Source organism: Etheostoma spectabile, chromosome 6 (assembly GCF_008692095.1).
Source record: "Etheostoma spectabile isolate EspeVRDwgs_2016 chromosome 6, UIUC_Espe_1.0, whole genome shotgun sequence".
NCBI lineage: Eukaryota > Metazoa > Chordata > Actinopteri > Perciformes > Percidae > Etheostoma > Etheostoma spectabile.
Window position 1 is genome coordinate 8004167 of NC_045738.1, and position 25439 is coordinate 8029605.

Below are 25439 nucleotides of genomic sequence, written 5' to 3' on the forward strand. Positions count from 1 at the left end.
CTGAGAATTCCTTCATAAGACCTAAAATAACAACCACATGGAGACAGCCGGGGGCTACACGTACACACACATGCACACACACATGTAGGAGGATACACGTTGACCCAATCACAGATGTCTCAAAGACATACTAAACGGGGATAGACTTACGGACACAGACAAATGAGGATGTGTAAACACAAATATTGAATCACTTGCTTGTACGTTAACTTTCATGCACTCTGAGTTTTCCGATTGGTCACAGAAGAAACCTGATCAGGGTTAACAGCTAATCCAGTGCCAGGCATCTAACATGGCCTACCTGCACCCCCTCAATACTGCGAGCTGCAAGCCCCCTCCGCCATGTCACTGAAAGTGCACTGTCTGTACAGGAAGGAGCATTCTCTCAGCAGCTACAATATCCAGACATAAAACACACAGTATTTCAGAGTGTGTGTTTTGCAGCGTGGCGAGTCAGGTTAGGGTTAGGGGTCGTGTGTGTGTGGAGAAGGGTTAGTGGGGTTAGGTGGGGTCACCGCCCTCCACATGCAGCGGAAGCTGTGTGTCATTAGGGAGGATTGACACTGTCAGCCCTGGGGACATGTTCCCATAAGAGAACACTAGACACACTGCAGTTTACATAGACACAGATACAGTATTTTCTTAGCTATGTAGATACATATGTGTGCAGTAAAAGCTGTGATCCTATATGAGACACTAAAAATAGACAAAACAAGAAGACTTTATCATTTGCCTGTGTCTGCAAAAAAGCCTACACTTCTTATCTTACTCAGATCATAGATCTGCCACACATACTGTACATCATACAAGAAATGTCAGGTTTACAGCATACAGAAGGTAGAGAAAAAGAGAAGTTACAGAAGTAAAGAAACACCCAATGTAAAGGTTCTCCATAAGCCACCCAAACTGTTTCAAAGGTCTTTGACATAGATTCTGAACACCATCTGTCCAAAATATATTCTCTAGTTTGGTGTTTGGATGATGGTGGTGTTGAACACATCTAAATCTCCCATGGGTGTTGAACTGGGCTGAGATGGGGTGACTGTGGAGGCCATAGCATTTAATTAACATATTTTTCATACTCATCAAACCAGTCAGTGACTATTTGTGTCCCGTAACGCAACATCTGCATTCATAATTTATTTAATTTGTCACCTGTCTGTAACAATGCGGTTGCTGCTGAATGATCAATCAAATGTCTTTCTTTTCTGGATTCGCTTGTCGGTTTATACTTACATATCCAAAGTTCTGTGCTCCTCTGGGAACTCCGGTTATCAGCTCTGGGAAACATAAAACAAAAGAAAGAGTTAAATTAGCATTTGTGTATGTGTGAGAAAGACTTAACAGAGAAAGAATGGGCTCAACAGAGGTTTATCTCAAAGGCCTGAATCCTCAATTCCCCCCACGCTGTCAGAAGAGCCAAGTGTTGCTGAGAACACACTGAGTATTTGGATGCTCTGTGCTTGTGTATTGATTGATGAGTGTGGTGCCGTGGACTTAATGGACGATCTGAGGGACCCACCCAGAGAGAGAAGACAGGGTGCCCTCTTCCTGCTTTACCCAAAAGGCTCAACCACAAGCCTATAAACCAGGACTTACCAGCTCCATCTTCACTCAGAACTCCCAGTTACAACCAGTTCCCCAGTCTGAAGAGGGTTTGGGGAACAAGACCACAACAAGCTTCGTACCACAACACAACACAACACATCAACAGGCATGTGTAACCTCTTAAGGCTCACTTTAAGACTCTTTGACATGAGTTGTGCCGGAGGGGGTTAAGGGCCTTTGCGGGGTTGGTATAGGGGTATGTAAACGCAAGGTTGTCCCATAAAGATCCCACTGAATGGTGATTAACAAAAAGGCTTTGATCGACAGGAAATTATGAATGGGAAGCTGAAATGGCATTGGGCGAGGAGATTCCCATGCGCGTGACAGAGCAGCAGAAGAGTGAGTGTGTGGTGACAGTGTTTGAAGAGAAAAGCAATAAAAAATGGTTTAAAAAAAGTTGTAGCATGACTGTGGTTGGACACATTTTTATTTCTCCATATTTTCTTTAATAAAAGAGCTGAGCTTTTTGTTAAAATTGCTTGTGTGTGTTTCATTTGACTGAAGGCATGTGAACAAACGTCAGCAGCACCTGAAGCTCGCACAGAGATGTGAATCAAGCTGCCACACTGCTGGCAACACACCAGAGTGTGTGTATAAGTGTAACTAAGAAAAATGAAAGGTTTTGTGCATTTCTAGTAATCATAACTTTTATGACTTTAATAAAATGATGCTTTGTGTGAGTGCCTGTCGCTCTTTCCCCATAATATTTCAACTCACTCTAGACGTCTGAAGTCTGAAGAGGTCTGCGGAGCCTGCTACTAATCATTCTAATCAGTCAAAATGGAGGAGAGGAAATCTCTTTATCAGTGGTTCCTAAAGTCCTGTCCCCTCAGGGTCGCGACCCAGACATACAGAGACAGTTCTCATTACTGCCTCTGAGTTTAGACCAAGACACTGTCACCCAGTTGTCCGCTCCCTATCGCTCACCCTATAACACCCCTCACAGTGGTCCTGGCATCCAGCCGAAAAGAGCATAAAGAGTGTTGAGCGTTGCAGCATTTCAGGCAGTGTTTCAGGGTGCCTGCTGAAGTTGTTAGAGAAGGATTCATCTGGTGCTGCATGTGGTTAGTTGTAATGAATTGTTGGCTTTCTCACCTTGTTCAGAGTCTCCTGTAAACTCTCCCACTGCCACAGAGTAACCTAGAAAGAAATGGGTTGCACATGATGACATATGGGCAAAATCTAACTCTCTAAGCAATGCTCTGTGCAGACTGTATGTGATATGTGTATTGTAATGTATGATTACTTTCTAGATAAAAACGGTTATCAGTGAATGTGTGTGTGTATTTGTTTTGTAAATGCATGTTACCAAGGTAGCTGTCATCGTGTGTGTCTTCAGCAACTCGAGTGTGTTTCTCTCCTGGAACCCGTCTCAGCACTGCTTTCAAAGAATAGCCGTTCAGTATCTCTGCTATCCCTGCTGTCATTACCTGACCTGCACAGACACACACACCACACACATATAAATAGATACAGAAAAAACTAAAACTTAGGGGGAAAGAGTCCCATCTGTTCATGGCCCATGGTGTCAGACCCCATGAAGGGAGCACCGTTGCCCTCTGCTATTGAAACCTGCTGGAGCTGACCCATCTGCTCCACATGAAACATGCACAGAGCAAACGACACATGGGAGTTTTCCCTGAGGAAAGCTTAAACACATCGTTGGCAGAGGAATAGCTGGAAAAATACTCCAACGTTCCTCTAAAAAACCTTCAAAAAACGCCTGCCCACTCCGCAGCGAGGATTCTGAATTATAGGTGAGCACACACAAACAACACCCTTCCTCTACTGTTGAACAAGAGGTCAAACAAACAAATGATTTTATCTACATCCACACTCAACCTTCCATAAATCCTCCTTAATGTGTGTGTGTGTGTGTGTGTGTGTGTGTATACACTGACGAGGAAGAAAATGTACCCTCCTAACCCTCCCTCCAACTCCAATTTCACCCCCTCCCTCTTCTTCTCTCTCACACTGCACTACAAGTTTATCTCCCAGAATAACATATCACCATATCAACTCATTATTAAACATCCATCAAGTTACTGCAGCTAATTTGAAGTGTCCTTTACACCCAGAGATAACAAGATTGTATATAAAAGAGTTTTTTTATGATGACTCAGGTTGACGGCTGAAGATAATCGTTGGATATTAGAGGCCATAAAATTCAGACTGAGTGCTTTTATAAACATTCAGAGTAAGTGTTTTAACTGAAGGGAGTTAGCCTTGCCAAGCTGAGGGCACAGAGAGGGAGCAGTCCATTAAGCTGTCTGTGATGCCTATCTAGTGTGGTCTTGTATGCTGGAACATATTTATTATTTAATTGTCTCTAATAACAGCAGCAATGCCAAACAACAACCCAAAATGATAATTGTGTATCAGTTTCAAATATCCATCACTGACCTCTTTATAAAGATATTTCTTTTCTAAACAAATGAGGCGCTGTGAAGTGACACGAGGGGTTACAAAGAAAGGAAAGAAAAATTAGTTAATGCAACTAATCAGTAACTGTCTCCTTGCTTCTTACAAACAGCTCCAAGACTCTTCCAAAGTTGGACAACACGCACACACGCACACTCTCACACCTGGAGCGTAGGGAGTAGTGCTACACTTCAACAGCTGAACTCTGACACACTCTAGCTGTGTCTACACCTATTAAGACACTTCATCCCTCTGCTTTGACTAGTCCTGCATATCCAGCAAGCTGACCTCAGCACTGCTTTCATCAAGCAGATGATCCATCTTTCTTCTTTTTTCTCTGTGTCTGAATTACTCCCTCACATCTCATCTTTCCCTTTCCTCGCAGCAACATGTTTCTGTCATCTCCTTAACAATCATCTATCTCTCCCACTGTCCTCCCCGCTCTCTTTCTCTATCAGTTTTTTAATTCTCCCAACCTTTGTTCTGTCCTTCTCAACCACCGTAGCTTGCTCTTCAGCCTCTTTCTCTAATTGAAGCTTTTCCAGCCACTCTGCGCTTTATCAAGAAGCAGAGGGGCAGTTCCTCCACACTCCATTACCCCCCGATCAGCTCATTACAGAGCCCAAACACCCATTTCCTGTTACACTGTTACAGACAGAGAACAGCATGAAGTAAAGGAGCGAGTGAGGGAAAGAGTTAAGGAAAGCTGCAAAGAAAGAGACACAATTCTTTCCACCTTCTCCTACGTAAGACTCCTGTACTGAAAGTGCATATTTGGCAAGTGTGTCCATGTGCACGGATGTGTATGTGGGCTGTTCTGACTGTTAAACTCATCTGCATTCTCTTCCCTCATTTGAACACCTTCCCATCTATGAAATAATTGCAAGAGAGACACAGGTTTAAACACAGGTTGATGCAGTTACTGTACCTTGCCAGTAAAAGCTTCCAGGCCCTCCTACCACCAGCATTCCTTCCTGGAATAAAAACAGTTAGTTAGTGTTAGTCATGTGACAGATGGGACTCCCTACCAATGTTGTAAAAAATGTATTTGCATTTTAAACAGGGCCCACAATAACATGTAGGACGGCCTAAAGCCTATATTCTTACCTTTTTAGTGCATTGAATACTAAGCTATCAAAATAATGATTGTGGCCATGATTTTATAATAATATTTTAACTCTCAACATAAATGTGGCAGAGTGAATCCTTTGGGAATACTGTAACTGTATCTGTGGATGGGTACCTTAGTGACAGTGTTACCTATAGGCTAGTGGGTGTGTGTGTGTGCGTGTGTGTGTGTGTGTGTGTGTGTGTGTGTGTGTGTGTGTGTGTGTGTGTGTGTGTGTGTGTGTGTGTGTGCGTGTGTGCGTGTGTGTGTGTGTGTGTTTGGGATATTGTGTTCAGAGGCAATGGGTCACATCAGGAGTGGAGACTCCTCTAGGGACAAATGTGATCTCATCTTCCAAGCATACATAAATCTCAAAAATGAGTCTTGTGTTTGAAGAAACCCCTCCGCTTGCACTTTGACAGGGGACAAGATGTGTGCAGGGGGTTGTCATGGCAATAGTGTGCGATTTGTTGCTGCTGTCTTTACCTTGGTGAAATCCACACTGAAGCCAGCCTGGCAGAACCCCTGTCCCTCTGGGTCTGGATCATCTAAAAACCACACAAACATGTCTTTCAAACAATATAAAAAGGATATTAATTTAGAAAAAGCAAACATTTTCTGAACCTATATCAGATACAAAAATGAAGAAAAACCTATTACATTTTACAAATAAATGTAGAACCATTGATGCATGTTTCTGTTTAAATTGCTGCATTAAACTGTGCGTGAACACAAAAAACTTATGTGCACATAATAAATTGTTCTCTGTTTCAGAGGCACCCTACGGTGAAACTTAATGATGCGTAACGGCCCACGTGCACATATAAACAAAGTTTGAGTTTTAGAAATTGTCTGAGTGGTCATGCATTTATGTTAAGATAAAGCAAACAAGCTGTTGGAGGCGGAAAAATCATACTTAGACACATAATAAAGAAATACTTCCTCTGCAGCATTATTCCCCCTTTGAGAACAATGTTAACTAATGTAAACAACAAAATAGAGATCTTTAACAACCTTCAATTACCAGAGGGAGTGTAAGTATGAACCCGTTTGTATGTGAGTGTGAACGGCGAGGAATGTTTTTTGCAAAGCGGATGATGTAGTTGATGATAAGGGCCGTGTTTGATCTGATGTTTACGATGTGCCACCTGATAGCCTCCTTTTTTCCTTATCAAACTCTGGTGGTGCCTCATATCGCTGGGAGAGAGGGCTTGCAGGAAGAAAGTATGAGAGAAAGAAAAAAAACTAGGAGATGGGGGAATGGGGCTAGGAAAATCCCATGAATCCCATTTTCAGAACCGATGACAGAAAGAAGAGGACCAGAGAGAGAAAGCCAACACATGAACCAGTCTGCTCGCCGTTTTTCAATAATTTCAACCAGATTACAAAAATACACATTTCCTCACCTTTTGGTTTTATTTGGCCAGGCTTTGAGATATCCACCTCTGAGATTTCTGCATGTGAATGCCAGTGAATGCAATTTTGTTTGTGAAAGTAATTTAAAATAAAATTGACAGTTTTCATTGGGACCTTCCTTCTTTATATAATGGCTTATATGGAAACTGTTCCCAGTAAAGTCTGTGGATTATTCTGAGTAACAGACACATTGTACAAAAAAAATATGCCGAAATAATAATATACTATTGCTATGCCACAAAGAAAATTACATTCACCTCAATTGTAGTGGGGTGGAGGTGGGAATCTTAGAGCGATATATCAAAACCTGGACAGATAAAGCCTAAACTATCTGCATGGCTAAAAACTACCAGAGGTTTTTTGTGTTTTTGTGATTTGGGTGAATAGACCCCTTAAACTTGAGGACTATATATTATATTACATAGGCTGACATAAAACTCAGTGCACTGTTTAAACGTTCTGCCATATTATAACACATTACACTGAGGATATGGTTTATTTGTGTTCACAATGACAGCAGAGACAGAAAGAGAAAAACAAAGGACGGGAGAATGGGAGGCAGTTAAAGGGAAATGGAGGCAGTTGGAGACAGGGCTGCAGAGTGACTCACTGGTCCTGCAGGGCGAGTACTCTGCGTAGGCGCTGAAGTTCTGGATGGCCACATAGCAGGTCCCCACAGGGTCCTTCTCCCCACTCAGCTTCACTGTCCGCCAGTGATAGAGAGGAGCACATGCCTGCACAACAAATAACGCCCATATTCCTCTAAGATATACTGACTAAAAAAGCCTTAAAAGAGAAAAAGGAGGATATTTTTTGTGTAATCTGTAGTTTTAAGATGTTTACAAGATTTACAGGTGTTAACACATGTGATATTAATTGACGTCATGTTCACTCACCACCACTTTTCCTTTGTGTGTCCTGACTGATGCTCCAAACCACTGGTGCGACTTAAACTCCAGAGGCTCTCTGGTGCCGTTTACCTTCATCATTCTGTTATCTGGAGAGATGGAGACAGAGGGGAAGTGGAAAAGACATAAAAAAGAGAATGAAAGAGACACTTCCTAATGACACCAGTAAAAGCTGATATTGACTGTGATAATGTGGATCCAGGCCAGAAGCTGTGCCTGTGTGAAGTGAACGGAAAGCATTTGTCCTTGATAAGCAAGAGCAAACAGCAACAGTCTTAAACAGGCCTGTAACTAACATCAAAACACCATTTGCCCTCCAGAAACAGACATTTGTCAGGATGCTGGAGGCTTTTTTTCAGTCAAAGCGTTTCCTATAAAATGTAACACTGAAGACTCTAACTTGGCCTTCACACAGACACACACACACACACACACACACACGCACACACAAAAGCTTGTACATGCATAGTATGAGCATTTTTGGTGTCAGATTTGGTGTTAGTGACTATATGCATGTGCGTCTTTGCTCTGTTGTAGATATTTTACAGCCTTATTAAATACCAGCTGGGTCTCTTTAGACCCATGCAGACCCCTCCACATTAAAAAACTCATTTTAGCACATGCACACAGGCACACCCATACACATACAGGTAGACAATAAATGCATAATAACAGGTGTACAATGGGTTGTTGTAGAGTTTGTTTGATTTGAAATCTCGTTTGTGAATCAATTTTTTCTCACCATTATCATTTACAGGATATATGGTAGATCCTATTCCAAACTGTGTTTGCGTGCTTTTATATTAATTATTCTGATATCTTATCACTACTATACCAAAAGGAGAAAGCCCATTATTCTTATCATATCATAGACCTAATGAGTTAAAGAACCAGGCTAGAATCTTTTTGATTCCAGGACAGGTTTGGAAATTGTGGGTAAAGGTAATGAATGAAGAATACTTTCTAAAAGACACACCCAACCTAGTTGCTCTGAGGCCACAGAAGACGACTGGTTATAGTCACTGGCTATACTGGCTATATGTGTGATTGATGCATGTATCATTTTCTGGCAGACTGACAAACAATGGATCAGCGAGTAGAACCTAGACACCAGGTTTCTTCACTCTTATCATGGACATGCAATCACTATCAACTCGTCTCAACCCCCCTGCTACACTGGCACAACTTGACACTTCTGCATAATGTCACTGAAACCGTGTGTGTGTGCACACGTGCACATGCACACACACACACACACACACACACACACACACACACACACACACCCACACACACACACACACACACACACAATCACAGTCAAGCACAGTCAAGCACATGTGAGGCTGATTTATGGATATTAACCAGCACAGTGCACACAGATGTTCACCACTCATGCTAATATTTTTTTTACAGTGTGCATGAGTGTATATGTGTCTCTTAGGCTGGTTTATACCTGTAATAAAGGGTCTGCTGTAACTCTAGAAATATCCACCGTGGCCACTGTCATCAATCACCCACCAATTCCAGTGAATAGATACATATACACATGAGGCTGCACACACATTTGTTCCCTCTGTGTTTATTCTCATATCCGCCAAACCTGAAATTTACCCCAAAACACTTCACACCGAAAGTAACCCTTTCGTGAAACATAACACATAATTAACTTTAGGGAGAGCCAATAAGATAGTCCTCACATTGAATGTTTTTACCCTGATCTGCATGGAGCCTTCGTTTAATTCAGGTACAATAGGTCCTGCTTGCATCAGCTGATCAGTTGTGAGCTGTTTGATTCATACTTCATACGAGTAACATCCAATCATATTCATACATGTGCACACAAAGATGTACATAACATGACAGTTCTCTGCTGATAGCCTCATGTCATTATCACTTGTTGCTTCAGCTCCATCCACATAGAATTTCCTAACTAAAGCTAGAGCTTTGGTACTGTTAACTATGGTCCGCACAAAGATGATAGAAGTCCTCTCAAAAAGAAACCGAAATACAAAGAACTAGAGAGAGATAGAAAGACAAGGGGTGGGGAAAGGAGACAGGGATACATTTTTGAGATCTAATAAAAAGCAGACTTCACCCAATCCCCCTTTCCTCCTCAGTGGAACTAAATTCCCATGTGCATACAGTTTACCCCCCTACCCTGTCTCTCTCCCTCTCCACCTCATGCAAACACACTTACTACTCAGATGGAAAAGCGTGCATCAGAGACATTAGACACACAAACACAGCCTGATTGGACAGTTAACCTTGATGATAATATATTGAAAATGATAATCACCAGATTGCATACTTGTACCAGCAAAACTGCCAGCCACCTTATTTGTTAGATGAAGCTGATGAGATCCTTATGTCTTATCTCTCTTTTTTCATGCAACAGCACATGTGCATGAGACACACAGGTTATGAAACTCCAGTGGTTCCAAATGGAGTATCATCTGGGATCACCTCTAGATTTCAAAGGATTACACTTGGACCTCAGTGAAATGAAAACTTGTTAAATGTCATTTCTATTATTCACTAAAATACTCGATGAATAAGTTATTCCTTTCCATGCTCTGTAGCAACACAAATCCTTTAAAAGAGAAGTCGATGGAACAAGATTATACCCAGAGGGGCCCCCATGAGGTCTGTCATGAATTTATTTTGTATCCCTGACAATAAAAAAATTGAAAAGCGTTCCGGTTACTCACTGGAATTATCAAAAGGTATCTGTCTGCAGCTGTCGCTGTGTCCAGGCCAGGGGCAGTAGTACACAGCCCCAGCCTCCACAATGCCAGGCTGAGAGGTGTTCGCCTTGGGAGCCCCTACCAACACACTGAACCTGGTGGGGGGAAATAAAAACCAAGGTACATACAAGACATGCAGGATAGTGTACAATGCATTATGCAAGCTTGTACAGTCAATGCATAATTTGTCTCATTCACACATACTTATTCGTTCATAATTCTGTTTTGCTCTGTGCAGCAGAAATCTGAATCATTGTTTCTTCTGTCCCATTACAGGATGTGCAGCTACAAAGTTGATAAAGTCTCATTTATATTCATTAATGTTGTGTTTTTTCCACCTCACATCATCTTGATTCAAATCTATTCTTTTGACTCTACTGTAAAGCAGTATTACAGGTACAGTTTAACTCTGCAGAACCCTGATGGGACAATATGAGTTCTGATGTTGCCACTCACGTGTTGCTGTCGGAGGTAGGTTGGTAGAAGTCCACAGAATAGCCAAAATAACTTCCATCGGGTCCCCTGTAAACCGTAGGATCCTCTGCGTAAAGATTAAAACTCCAAACTCCATTTAGCGCTGGCCACAGAACCGACAGCAGCCCGAGAATAAACATCCCAGCAGAGGAAACAGAGTCCCATACACGCTCCATCCCCAAAGAACAGCCAGCTGCACACTATTCCCCAAAAATGAGAGGGAACTGGGAGAAAGAGAGTGAGAGGCAGAAAGAGAGGCAGAGAGGGAAAGAGAGGTGTAGAGAGGGGGAGAGAGAGAGAGAGAGAGAGAGAGAGGGAGAGAGAGAGAGAGATTCCTCCGTGCAGGTGAGGTAGGTTTGTCCCGACAACTGGCTGTCACTGGATCACTGCGCGCTCCCCCAAAACTGCCTCCTGACACCCTGAAACCACCAGGTCTGTCCAGTCTCAACTACGAGACCACACCGCCGCGCCCCCGCCCTTTGCACAAAACTTTACCCCCTACACACACACACACACACACACACACAAACACACAAACACACACACACACACACACAAACACACATTGCAAGACCACATCTGAGCTCGCAACGGGACAGGCGCGCCACCGCTCCTTTTATGGTAGACACATTTTCAGCGGCGAATTTGGAGCGTCAATATTGAAACAATAAATACAATTTGAGTGAAAATTACAGCTACACTCTCAAATCAGTCCATAAATATACGCAGTCGCGGGCGAACAAAGCTTGGCGCGCTAATGCAAAGATTTGTAGTTCATAAATTAAAATCACCTTATGCTTTTTATTCGCCACTTTGTTCAGCCATACCAGTTAAAACAGGGCTACACTTCCTTCCGTTGTCATGTAATTATGTCAGTAATTATTATGTCGACAGCAGAAATCTCTTGAGCTGCAAAGCAGTCTGTTTGGCCATTTCAGTCAACACCAGGCCACCCCCCCCCATATAAAGCTCTCGCGGACAACATCCTGCAATGATAGTTGTTGTTTAAAGAGGTGACGGGGCAAACCATTCTGCTTAATGAAGATTTAGCACAGCAGAACACTTCTCAACAATTTTCTTATGAAAAGCTCTGTGCAGGGCCGAGAGGAAAAGAGATGAAGCTTGAACCCACTTCAAACTCACAATCTGCTGTTTATCAACTTTGTGGTTTGCCTAAATTAAACTAAGCTTATTATGGGGACATTAATGATGCATTGAACTCCCCCGTAAGCCTCACAGCCTATGGTGAAACTGCAGTGGAGCAGCACGGCAGTCAGTGGAGTGTGTTTTCTGTCAGGCAAATTGATAAGAAGCAGGTGAGAAGTTGAGGTAAAGAGTGAATGAAAAGAACCCTAAACTTTAACCTGCCAGATGGAGACGTTTCTCACCTCCATGCCCTCAACCTGCCCTGCTCTCCTTTTTCATCACATTTCCTTCCATCCATCCATCAATTGATCCATCAATCCCTCTCAGTAACTCTATCTCCTCCCTTTATGGCTTCATTTAATGCGTGCAAACTTAGTTCACCTTCTTACATCTCCCTGATCCTTTTTGTGCAACAGTGAAGTGTGTGAATGGAGAGAAGAAGTAAGGGAGATGGGTCTGTTCTTTCTCAGTTTCTATGTAAATCTATGAAGAGAGGGAAAGCGCATGAGCACATAGGAGAAAAAAAGAAAGAGATGGTGGTAATGATGATGGAGTGAGGAGGCAGCAGGCATATTCCTCTGGGCTTCAGTGTGGCAGAGTTATGACACCAGGTAACACAGATTGATGCAGCTCAGTTTCATTGTGTGTACACTTTTATCTTCAGTCATTTTCTTACCTGTCTTACACCCAATTCAATTCTCACAGATATCCCATTTCCTCACATAATGTTCAGGTTAAATCCCGTCAGCCTGCCAATGTGTTCTGATCACTGATTTACTGCAGGTCCCTGCACAGTAGTGCTTTATATTCTACACACTGTGCCCACTTCTCTCTTCACAAACTCCTAATCAGACTGTTAAGCAGACTGTTGTGTCAGATTAGGCCCACATCCTTTCTGCATTAGACAAATCCATTAGACACACACACACACAGCCAATATTACAACACTCCTGTGCAGAGACGTATACTGGAGCCAGGATATCTGCAGATACACAAACACAAATGCATAAACATTGAGTTAAGAACCTCTGAGCCAAAACTAAGAGCTTTAATGCTATAAAGTGCTATTCCTCAAACACTTGCTGCTTGTCTCGAGGCAACTTTATACCACACTGAACGGTAGTAACATGTCACTGTGTTTTAGGATGCCTTATAAAAATGTTTCATTTGTTGTCTTTTGGGGAGTTTTATGATGAGCAAAAATGCAGTTTTCTGTCTAAGGACAATTTCAGTTTACAGAGAAGTACTTAAGTCACTATCAGTGTCTTTGTAATTTATGGTCCCTGGAGACACCAAACATAAGTTGGTGTGTAATTTAATGTTACACAATTTAATGTTAATGTTGAGGGGATCCTTGGACATCCTGAAACCTGTTGTCCGATGTCGGGGTAAGGATATTTATGAGAAAAAAAAGACAGTCAAACCAAACAGAATTTGAACAAAAAGTGTTTATTCCCAAACCTTTGAGTGTGATAATAAATACATTGAACCCTTGGCCAACATCCTAGTGTGGTGCACGAAGCACACACACAAACACAGAGCACCTAAACAAGCTTAATCTCTGTGAAAACACTGAAGAAACCTCCTGTTCGCATTTCCAGTTCTCTGCGTCTGGGCTGGTCCCTTTACGCTGTAAACGCTTATCAGTGAGTGTGACATTGTGTGTGTGTGTGTGTGTGTGTGTGTGTGTGTGTGTTTGTGTTATGTGGAAGGCTTTGGTAGGTTTCCCCTGGAACAGTCCTGTAGCTGGATTAACAGTAGTGTTTCACAGTCAACTGGCTGTACATGAGGTTCAGCATGTGTTTTGGTGACACACTTGAACAAAACCAGTTTGCTCTCTAAAGAGTGGTCTAGTGGTCTACTGCTTAACTGTAGCAGAGGTATCGGCACAGAGCTGTAAAAATAAGAAGTCATTCATTTTTTTTGTCTTTTAAATACTTAAATCATCAACATCTTGTGTGTAAATTACAAGCCATGGTGAACTGACAATAGCATAAACTGTTAAGGTGAGTTAGAATCTTTGTGGAATGTGTGGCTGAGGATGGAAGAATGGATAGCAGGCATGTATGTTTAGTCCACAGACATGTTTATGTCAGTCTCTTGTGTGCATTTGGGTTTTTCCTCATTCTCCTTTGTCTGTGTTGTATATGTGTGTATTTTGCTGACCTTTCATGGTCAGCGTACAGAGGGGATGCCAAAGAGGTGTGTGTGTATGTGTGTGTGTGTCTAGCAGCGGTCCCTCCATGTACAGGGTGTCACTGCTAGTTCAGTGACGGGGAACGGTCGGTGGTCCACAGCAGCTCGATGTAGGGCCATCTGGTCTGTAGGCAGCGCTTGACTGGAGTGTCGTCTGTTCGAACCATCGGGTCCTCAAAACCCAGCACTAAAGCCGTCCCTTCCACATACTCCACCTGAGAACACACACACGCAGCGTTCACTAAACACAAAACTGTAAACACTTTCTGCCACCTTCAAGTCGATCAATCTCTCCTTAGACACTTCCTCTGAAGGGGTCTAGGATGAAATGCAAGAATGCAACACACACACACACACACACACACACACACACACACACACACACACACACACACACACACACACACACACACACACACACACACACACACACACACACACACACACACACACACACACACACACACACACACACACACACACACACACACACACACACACACACACACACACACAGTTATTCCCATCTGGAGCTGGGAATGGAATTGCCATCACAACCTTATAGGCCTTGCTGCCATGTGCATAATGTGTGTGTAGGCATGTGCTGTTGCGTGGACACACATGTGGTGCCATTCTTTCATTTTTAGGTAGCGGTATGGAACACATCTGCCTTATAGACTAGACAAAGTTTTAATTTTTTTTAAAGATTACTTTTTGGGGCATTTTAGGATTTTATTCTTATAGCATCTTAAAGACATGAAAGGGTAAGAGAGAAGGAATGACATGCAGCAAAAGGCTGCAGGCTGGGGCTAAACCCGCGGCCCCTGTGTCGAGGATTGAACCTCTAGCTAAGGGCGCGCTCTCTACCATGGGAGCTACCCAGGCAACCCATAGACAAAGATGACAGATGATGAAAGTGATATTCCTGAGTACCTGGTTTTTGCACAGCCACCAACTACATCCTCTGACAATCATCCATCAAACTAAGCCTGCTTAATAGGCATGTGTTTAAACATTTATCACAGTGAGGTTGCTGACAGTGGCCTCCGTGTTGAAATGACTTGGAGAAATAGGAGGCTAAGCCAGGCTTTTTGGATGGATGGACAGGCTATTAGGCCTGTAATAGCTACTGTTTATTTTGGAGTGGCCAGCCACCTCCAACTATGTGTGTGTGTGTGTGTGTGTGTGTGTGTGTGTGTGTGTGTATGTGTGTGTATATTGTGTTTGTGTGCATGAATGATGACAGGAAAAGAAGAACAGTAAAAGGCAGAGGGCCAAAAACACCATGAAAAAGTACCACCATTAGCTGCTATGAAGACCCTGAACATAAAATAGTGTCTTACCCTCTCTTTGTGGTTGGACTGTTTAAGTCCATTGTAGTGGTAGATGGGAAATGAGTCTGGGATTCCTGAATCCTGAAACAAAGGCGGGGAGCAGAGTAAAAAACATGCAATGTTGTTAGACAGTCTCTGGGCAAACTGCTCTCAGAGAAGGAGGTAAAAAAAACCACAGAGGCAGAACATTCTTGAACCGAAACGTTAAACCGACACGTCTCTGCCTGCAACCAAAGCTTAATGTTAAATCCCACGTGTTCAATTTGAACGTGTGTGTGTGTGTGTGTGTGTGTGTGTATGTATTTGTTAAATGAAGCAAAAAGCCCAACTCCAATAACCAGAAAATATCCAACACTACAAAAACGTCCAAAGAATGACATTCAGCCAAAACACTTCCAATGACTTTGGCTTAAAGGTGCAGAATGCTAATAGGGTGTGTTGTCTGAGAGCGTGTCCAGCTTCTCGTGTTTATACACCTTTATATGAAACCCTAACCCTCACCACAATCCCACGTGTGTCTGAGTGTGTGTGTCCAGTTGGCTAATGGTAGTATAATTTCTTTGCGGCTCGGGGCCGTTCCTCTAGTGAGTCCCTAAAGCCCTGATCACTTTAACACAGTTCTATCTCTCCCTCTCTGGTCTTCCTTGTTTGCTCTGCCTCATAAAGGCGTATTACCGCTTTTTCTAAGCTTCTCGGCAAGTAACGTCATATGATGGTGAACACATACACAAACCTTTTAAATGAGACACCACAGGAATTTTTGGCCATAAAAATCTTTAGTTTGCTAAAACAGCATTCCACATAAGCATGGGAAAAAGACATTAGTGTCACCCATATGTGTGTGTTTACGACTCTTTGTCCATGTGTTTTACCATTGATATGGATTGTATGACTGGTGGAAGGTATTACACTTACACACACACACTTACACACACCTGATCAGGGAAAAACTCCAACAGGAAGGGACCCAGAAGAATAATGCCCAAACTCTCTGGATCCAGCTTACTCTTCACCAGACTGACACTGAGGAGGCAAACACATGGAGGAGAAAATAAGTAAATAAAAAGTGAGCAGTAAAAAGAAGAAGAAATCCATAAATCCAGAGAGAGAAAACATGCAAGTCAAAAAAAGAGTTGGGTTGGAAAGGAGCCATCTGATCAGTACAAAATAACAGTCTGCAATGTTTTGTGTCATGTCATCACTCAATGTAGACGTATGATGCGCGTTTCGGTGCGTGCATGCACGTTTTCAAGATTGCGGTACAACTAAATATACTTCTTTCCAGACATTCCTGCGTGTTACATCAGTGTTATTATTATTCCAGTGATAAAAAAATCTGGTCAGATTGCCCTTTTAAGGGAGCAAGGAGAGAAGCGAGGTTTATACCAAGACACAGAAAGAACGCAATGATGGTTTCTTCATATATTGATTTTTCAAGTAGCATGAGCCTCAGGACAGCATAGAGCATAGACAGTGACCCTGCTGATGTGTCATTAAGCAACACTAGGACTCCCTAAAAGCGTCAGATCCGCTGCTCTATAGTCAACCTTCAGCTCCCTTTACAGGCAAGTGAGAAAAAAAGAGAACATCTTCTCAGGGATCAATAAACTATGAAACATTTTTTTAACAAGGGGTTGTGTGGTGATGGAGGATCAAGAGAATAACGTTTTTGTGGTGGGTTTGCTTGGTAGCCACTGCATGTCTGTACATGGCTTCATTTAAAAAAATGGACTGTGCAAAAGAGGATGGTGCATGCAAATGCGCACTTTGATCATGTCACAGTTATTGGTTGTGTCCAATCTATCCTCCTGGGATGTAATGAAGTCAGTTGATGTCTGTATATACTGGTGTGTATCTATCATTAGTAACTGTGTGTGATCTTCTTTAAGAACCACATAAGGACAGCAAACAAGAATCTGTCAACGTTTTTCAGTTCAATTTCCTTTTTTTTTTTTTAAATTTTTTTTAATTTCAATGTTACATTTTCTTGAACTGTCTGAATGGCACATTCAGACAGTATTAAGTATTAATAGTTTACTAAATTGTCTAAAACTGTTTGAAAATGCAGGTAATACCCTTACATTTTGATTTACGCTTTTTTCATTCATTAACTGAGTGAATTACTTACATGAATGGATGGAGAAAAAAAAGTCAAAATAAACAAGAATTCATGTTTTAAGCTCTTGAGTATGAATAACTATCTCAATCACTACAGAGCAAATGATCAAGAGACTATAATTCCTTGGAGCTGTATCCTAACTTTTTCTGAGAACAGTATGCGTTCACAAATTGGTTTACCACAAATGATAGCAGCTGATGGCCGTACGTCATAGGATATGTAGAAATAGTAAGTCACAGGTAACTTGAAAACAATTTGCACTTATCTTTAATGAGTAATGAAAGCCACACATTTTGTACTTCTAGATACTCCTATTAATCATCCCCCCCCCAAGGGCACTAAAGATGCCTTTTTTTCACATTGTGGAATCCCTGCAATAACTCTCTCGTTGTGTGGTAAGGAATAAGACTCGTCTGTTTGCACTAGGAGTCTCCCCCCAATCTGTTGTGTTGTGTTGTAATGTATCGCCCATCTGGGGGTCTGCACAGCAAATCAGTGGTCCAGTTACTTGGCCAAGGCCCACGGCTGCAGCGTCAGGGCTGTTCCTCAGATGAGAACGTGCTTCTGTTTGAAGCGGCACTTTAAAGCATTTCCTCCCTCTGTCCGTCTTTCTTCCTGCCGTTAATGATCTCCCTCTAAGTCTTCGTTTCTGACTTTCTTTCTCCCTAGCCTTTTATAGTGGGCTCTCTCTGGTCTTATTTCATAGCAGCCTGGTAGTGAAACATGAGCACAGGCCTGCTGACCTGGCCTGGCAGTGACTTAGGCGTTAGAACTTACGCACACGACACACACACACACACACACACACACACACACACACACACACACACACACACACACACACACACACACCCACACATCCCAACACACACACACACACACACACACACACACACACACACACACACACACACAGCCTTGAACATGCAAACACTTACTACTCTGGCTCTGAGACAAGGTCAAGGGCCTTCATCACGTCCTCCAGCAGAGACTCTGGGATGAAGCCATTATCTGGAGAGAGAAAGAGAGAGAGGCAGAGACATAAAGAGAGACTGATGCACTGGCTGACCCGAGACAGAACCTAAAATACAGGCTTCAGCTGAAAACCAGGGGAAGCCTTCACCTACACACATATGGCACAAGCACAATTTACATCACTGGCCCTGGGGAATAAACTAATCTGACACAGATAAAAGAGAAAATCACACACACACACACACACACTCTTTTGTCTCTGACTTACATTCCGTGGCCGTGATGATAGCTTTACTTGAGAGGAGATACTAACATGTTAAACACCAACATGTGTTTTTGCCTGACAAAGTACTTGTGTGTCCGGGCACCTACAGATTTGTCTCATTTAAACATAAGTATGTGAGCCTGTGTGGCCTGTTGTTTAGATACATACATACCCCTAGCGTGTTGTGAAATAGATTAACTGACACGCTCTGCTTTTGTCTGCTCTTAAGCAACTCAATCTTGCCTTTTCAATGCCAGATGTTATTTTCTCAGAGTGATAATTGACAGTCTGACATCGAGCACAGAGGACACACACGTGTGGTGAGTCACCAGTGCGTGTGAATGCATCTGGCGCCCCTTTTCCACAACACAGGGAGCTGTGCTGACTCTACATGTGACACAGACAAATTTATGGTTCTTTTACACAGCACTCAACTGTGCTGCTGGCTACAGCATGTGTGTATACACTGCGGTGTGTGAATATATGTGTCATGTACAGTACCTTCTTGTGCATTTATGTCTGTGGATGCATGCATGTGGGTTTGTGTCAGAAAAGACCATATGGCTTGCAGAATGTCCTGGCAGAGGATAGCGGAAATGCATTTGAGAATGTGCAAAGCCTTATTGTGTGAAGAGAACAAGGAGGGTTACAGTTTAGAAGTTTGCCTTTTAGCTGATCACACTGTAACTCTCCCACACACACACACACACACACACCCACCCACACAACCCACACACCACACCAACCCACCCCACACACACACCACACAAACACACACACAAAACCCACAAACACACACACACACACACAAACCACCCACAAACCCAGACACAGACACAGTTCCTACGAGTCCTTAGGTGAACACTCTTGCAACATGGATACAAGTGTTTGATGCAACATGATCAAGCTCATGTTTTAAGTTTAACTTCCGACATCTCTGCATCTCTCTCTCCTTCCTCTTGTCTTGACAGTAGCAGTTAAACAATGCACAACAGCTGTAATGTAATGTCATCGTAATATTTCTCTTGTCTCTAAGTGCAGATGAACACACGCACACATCCCATGCTATAATCTTGAGGCTACATAAATGAATGCTGCAGACTTCTGACTTTAAGTTCATCTGACATGTCATTGTGTCACTCTCTGTTTCCTTCCCCTCGCCTTTTACCCTAGTCATCTGGAAGTGACAAGAAAGGAGGTTTAGGAAAACGAGGAGGAGAGGGAAGGAGCGGGATGGTTGATTCAGCTGTAAGAGGAGCTGATCTCACCAACCTAAACAACAACAGTGGAGATAAGAGGGAGACAAACAGACCCTTGTTATGCCTTCAGAAAAAAAATAATGGAGACAAGAAACAAAAAGAAGAGGCGAGGAGGGCAGTGGAGATATAAAGGCATCTGGTTAACCAGGAAGAAGGGAAGAGAAAGACAACAGGGCCAGGATATTCTTTGCTCAGTGTGTGTGTGTAGCTGTGTTAGAGCGAACGTTTGGATTAATTAAAGTGCATCTGTGTACCAGGATTTTCATATAGCTGGTGTACTAATGAGAAAATAAAGTGTAATGATCTATAAAAACAAGTGTGCAGGGGGTTAGAGCAACATAATGATAATGTGGAAAACATAAACAATACAAACATTTGTTGTTCATTACCTTCAGGATCATATGACTGGAAGACCCTCCTTGCCTGTTCTGATGGAGACTCTGGACCTACCAGGGACATCTCCTATGAAGAGACAGCCAGGGGGAAGAAAAAGAAATACAGGAAGAAGAGAGAGAGAGAAAAATGTGAGATTGTGCATTGGAACAAAAAAAGGTCTGACCTAAAAGTGACTACACAGGTAATTGTGACTAAAGTGAGGAGACAGGAATAGTTGCAGTAAGACAGTGAAGAGACAGAGCAGGAAGGAGAGGAAGAACTAGATCACATTGTGGGAATATGTGGTTTCAGCAGTGCTGAAACATTAGAACAACCATTTAGATCTACTCAAAACTCACAGACTTTGATTGTTCTGGTCAAGGTTTAGCAGCACTATTGTACACCTTACAGTGAGCAGTAAATATCCAGCACCACCCATTGCTGCAGTGTTTGATGCACTGCTAATGTGCATTGTGCATTGTGCTTGTGTGTGATAATGTGTAATCTAAGGGGCCAGTGCAATCACCGGAATCCATTGGATTATTAACTGACCTGCTGATAAAGTTAGACGGCTTGTTTTCACTCCAAACCCACAATCAAGAAAGGGAGTCTTGTTGAGCCCGTGATTTATGACACGCTCTGCAGTGTTTGTTTGTTGGTAAAGTTCAGAAAGAGCAGTGTTGGCAGGAAGATCCGAAATGTGTGGTCGGTGTATATGCGCATAGAAGATGATGATGCCCCCTTTAATTGGCCAACAATGCAGATGCTGATTAACTGAACACTTCCTCGTTCTCTCTACACTTCTGGCCTCAGCATGCCTCAAACATGAGGCTTGTCAGATCATCTAACAACATATAAAACCCCCTCAGCTCACATTTATCCAACATTTGCATTTGACAATTTTTGTGATTTAATTAAATGAAACAGAATCTGACAAACATCACCTCTGGCTTTTTCATACGACTACTTCAGTCACCTTCCAAGTGTGCAAATGAACGCAACAACATGAATGCCACCAAAAAAATAAATTCAAATACACAAATCTCTCTGAGACAAATCTTATGGGATAGGAACGTCTTCTCACGCCCTCTCTTATTTTATAAGCGGTGTCTGATATCTTACTGTCAGATTTTGTCCAGAGCTCACAGTAAGTTACACAGCTGGATAACCATTGGTTTCCGATAATCAACATTGCAAGCAAACAATGATAAGAAGTGCAAGGGTTTTATAGGTCCTTGAAAAATATATTGTATGATATAACCATTTAAAAAAAGTTTAATAAGCTCAGAGGAGATAGAAGGAATATTTTCCAAGAGGGGATAAAATGAGATACTTCTAAAAGACAGATTTTCAGCCTTAGCTGTCACACACAAACACACTCAAAGTGTAGGCGAGAGTTGAAGGTTCTCACTGTCCTTTCTTATGAGCCAGGGAGTGTATTTATGACAACGAAGCACTGGACAAACACACAATGTTTTTGGAGCTAATGAACCCTGCTCATCTCCTTTAGCTGGTCTTTATTAAAGCCTGAGCCTCAGATCCACACAGGCTGCTAGGGTTTCATGGTCCACTTATTACCGTATTCAGGGCTTACTCGGGGGGGGGGGATAAGAGAGAGAGAGAGGAGAGAGGAGAGAGGAGAGAGAGAGAGAGAGAGAGAGAGAGAGAGAGAGAGAGAGGTTCAAGGGGACACATTGAGAAGAGATCACTCCCTGCTGCCGGCTCTTGCAAAAAAAAAAAATAACAGGGACAGGCCAGCAAACGCACACCACACAATGTTCTGTCACACACAGCATAGCAGGGTCTTCATGTGTTAACATTACAGGCTCCATAAATCTGACGGTAGATTTGTCATTGGCTACATATGTCTGTGTTTCACTTACAGTTGTGGACAAAGGTCATTTTGGTGTCTTGGGAGGAATTAAGTGCTAAAAAAAAGTTCCTTGGCTGTTGACTGCAGTTTAAAAACAAACATGCAAAATGTGAGATTAACAGTTAAGCAGTGTCTTGTACTGTTTTGATACAATGTATCTAGAACTAAACTTTAATGTTAATTGATAAACTAAATACCTGAACTAAGAAAACTTGCATTTCTTCCCAAAGTGATGAGAAGCTTAAATCGATCTTAGCCTGCCACATATAAGCCGGCTGCTGTAAGTCCAATATGCCTCATACAACATGCTAAGTTAACAGTTACAGTAATACCACTGACAAGATTGTCAACACTTTACCAGAAGACAAACACTTGTAAGTGATCTTTAACAGACAAAACAACACAAAACATACTACTATTATTATTGCTAACCTATACACGCTATTATGGGGCTAATGAACACAGAAAAGACAATGACTCACCTAACTATAAGATCCTGAACGAACACACACACACACAATTCGTGATTGTGTGCGTGTGACGACAGGTCTGCCTGACTGTCTTTGATCTGTGTTTTATTAGAGGCCTGAGGAAGATGCTGCTGAGATGGAAAACATGTCATGGAGCTAACACACTCCACAGGGAAGGTGTGTGTGTGTGTGTGTGTGTGTGTGTGTGTGTGCGTGTGCATGCGTGTTTTTGTGTCTCAGTCTTTCTTGCCTCTCGATTCCCACTGTTACAGTATGTGTGTGTGTGGGTGTGTCTGTGTAAGAGAGAGAATCTGCAATAATTAGGCCTGTCCCCTGCCAAAATGTGTTTGGTTATACAAGCCGGCATCCTGTTCTCTCAATGTGGGCAAATAGTCATACTCATGCAGAGATGCAGTACAATGACACACACTCACAAATGGACCTGGCAAAGTGTAAATGTGACTTATGAAATCAAGGACCACATTCCAATCCCAGGTCTGACTTTTTTTGCACAAACCCTTGACCCCCTCAACAGAGCAACAAGCTACCCTACAAAGGAACAAAACAAGAGCACATGCATGCACACACTACCTGCATTACATGACACCATGTAATGCAGAACTTGATGCAAAACATTTATCCGCATCCAAGTCATCTTGTTTAAGAGCCATTCCAACTGACCAAAAAAAAGCTTCGGTGTAAGCAGAAGTGTTTGTGTACATGTGTCTTTTCAGTAAGGTCACGACTAACGACACATCCAGACTTGTCTGATGGCAAAAGATTAAATCTGACTGTACTGTATGCACTACTGTGTGTGTGTGTGTGTAAGATCCTTTTTTCTATCATCAAACCAGATTTTCTGCATCATACCCTCCTAGATAAAGAACCAAGCTCTTTATGAATCCTAGTTACCATCTGCATGTCGGAGTCTCTACTGACCACTGCCTAAACCTTCTAGCAAGAGGCACTTCTGTTGCTCTCTCCTCCAAAGACTCCAAAGCAGCTCTCCTAGCTCTTAGGTTGACAATTCATCCCCTATAGGCATTTTTCCTCTCTTGCCCAATTGTACCTTTTTCCTGTGCTAAGTAGCTACTCCACTTTTGGAGTATTTCCTCCCCTCCAACCCTTAACTTTTCCTTCCAGCCCCCCCTTTTTGCTTTATCTCCTATGACAGGTAGGTATAGTACTTTACTAGAGTTACTCTTTCTTTCCCTCTGGTCCAGCCAAAGAGCCATTGTGTGTGCTGAGAGGCTCTGAGTGGCCATAGAGTGCATCGGAAGGGATCGGTTTCAAGACAACAAAGCAGAGGTCTTGGACAGTGTCTCCTGCCTTGTTTCTAGCAGGCAGCGACAGCCTCCATACATGTCAGCCTGAGGAGGGAGTCTGTGTGTGAGGGCTTGTTATGTGGAGTGCATGTGTGCTTGTATGTATGTTTGTTTTGTTCAAATAGCCTACATCCCATGTGAGTATGAATACAGAAAACAATGGGAAACCTATCTCTCTTGCTACATAAGTATCATCTACCGTGTCTACTGTATGTTTGTGTGTATGTGTTCCAGGTATGACAGACAGGACAAAGTAGTGATTTATGGAGCTGTCTTGGATGAGAAAGACTGTGTCTCATCACAAAAGAGAAGCGTCACCAGAGGATAGTTATACAGCGTAATGATGGGTCCTATAACAGAAAACGACACACAGGGGAAAAGGAAGAATAATGCAACACACACACACACACACACACACACACACACACACACACACACACACACACACACACACACACACACACACACACACACACACACACACACACACACACACACACACACACACACACACACACACACACACACACACACACACAGATTTTCATCCTACTACAGTACAATGGGCCATGGTCTGACCTGTCACAGATTATTAATGACTGTTAATGTACACCACTTTGTTATTTGGATTTGTGTGGCCCGCACCTTCTGATCATACTGAGAACAGAACTAACTACCTCTCAGTGGACTGGGGTTATAAAATATCATTTTCAAATTTTGGTTATCACAATTACTAATCAAATATGTGTTATTTGTTTTATAAATATGAAGAGTTGGTTTTATGTAATGTGTAACAGTGGAACATAATTTTTGTTTTTACTTATATGTGTTATTGTGCATATTTTGCCATATCATGATGTATCACTATTACATTATTAGGGCTCATTATTGGCCCTGAGAACAGTTTCTGTGATATAATATTCTAACCTTACACACTAGCTGTGAATTCCATTGACTGAAGGCTTTGGGATGCAATCAAAGGCTCTGGAAAAAGGTAGTTAACTAACCTTGAGTTTAGAATATTTTTTTACACAAATATTACCAATATTATGATAATGATTTTCAATGATACAGCCCAGCTCTATTGGCAATAACGTATATTTACCATGGTTTTGCTAATAGAGCTTCACTAAAACAACCTGACCTACATTAACTGTGTCTGCACACTTGCACTTTCAAGTTCCTGCTTCTTACCAGTCCATGAAGGACATCTTGCAGACAGGAGCTGGAGTCTTAAGGGACACAAAGCGCCACGGTGGCTGCTCTCTCTCCTAGTAAATCACTGACCCGGAACACGACTACTGTACACATACACACAAAATACACACACATGCAACTCCCTTGAGAGGCAGAGGTACAGCCTGTGAACCTCATCACTCAGCGAGAGGAAAGAGTGATGAGAAAAGTCACAGGAGGATCA

At 42.4% G+C, this 25439-nt stretch overlaps 2 protein-coding genes and 1 long non-coding RNA gene across 3 annotated transcripts in view; 1 reads left to right on the forward strand and 2 right to left on the reverse strand.

Moving 5' to 3' along the window:
• The window catches only part of itga8 (integrin, alpha 8), a 42219-nt gene extending 31077 nt beyond the window's left edge, over positions 1-11142 (reverse strand). The window contains exons 1-9 of the mRNA XM_032519441.1: positions 10665-11142; positions 10173-10303; positions 7450-7550; positions 7164-7287; positions 5624-5685; positions 4958-5003; positions 2918-3043; positions 2704-2748; positions 1237-1280 (exon numbers count right to left, since the gene is read on the reverse strand). Coding sequence (XP_032375332.1) covers positions 1237-1280; positions 2704-2748; positions 2918-3043; positions 4958-5003; positions 5624-5685; positions 7164-7287; positions 7450-7550; positions 10173-10303; positions 10665-10858 — 873 coding nt within the window. The 5' untranslated portion in view covers positions 10859-11142. The remainder of the gene's footprint in view (positions 1-1236; positions 1281-2703; positions 2749-2917; positions 3044-4957; positions 5004-5623; positions 5686-7163; positions 7288-7449; positions 7551-10172; positions 10304-10664) is intronic.
• A 2119-nt stretch (positions 11143-13261) lies between these two features.
• Positions 13262-25439, reverse strand: part of mindy3 (MINDY lysine 48 deubiquitinase 3) — a 20930-nt gene continuing 8752 nt past the window's right edge. The window contains exons 12-16 of the mRNA XM_032519445.1: positions 20366-20438; positions 18416-18488; positions 16294-16381; positions 15368-15439; positions 13262-14239 (exon numbers count right to left, since the gene is read on the reverse strand). Of these exons, the coding sequence (XP_032375336.1) occupies positions 14090-14239; positions 15368-15439; positions 16294-16381; positions 18416-18488; positions 20366-20438 (456 nt within the window). The 3' untranslated portion in view covers positions 13262-14089. The remainder of the gene's footprint in view (positions 14240-15367; positions 15440-16293; positions 16382-18415; positions 18489-20365; positions 20439-25439) is intronic.
• On the forward strand, positions 13988-22911 carry LOC116691652 (uncharacterized). Its single transcript, XR_004332522.1, has 3 exons — positions 13988-14034; positions 15025-15030; positions 22872-22911. It is a non-coding gene; the product is annotated as an uncharacterized LOC116691652 (long non-coding RNA).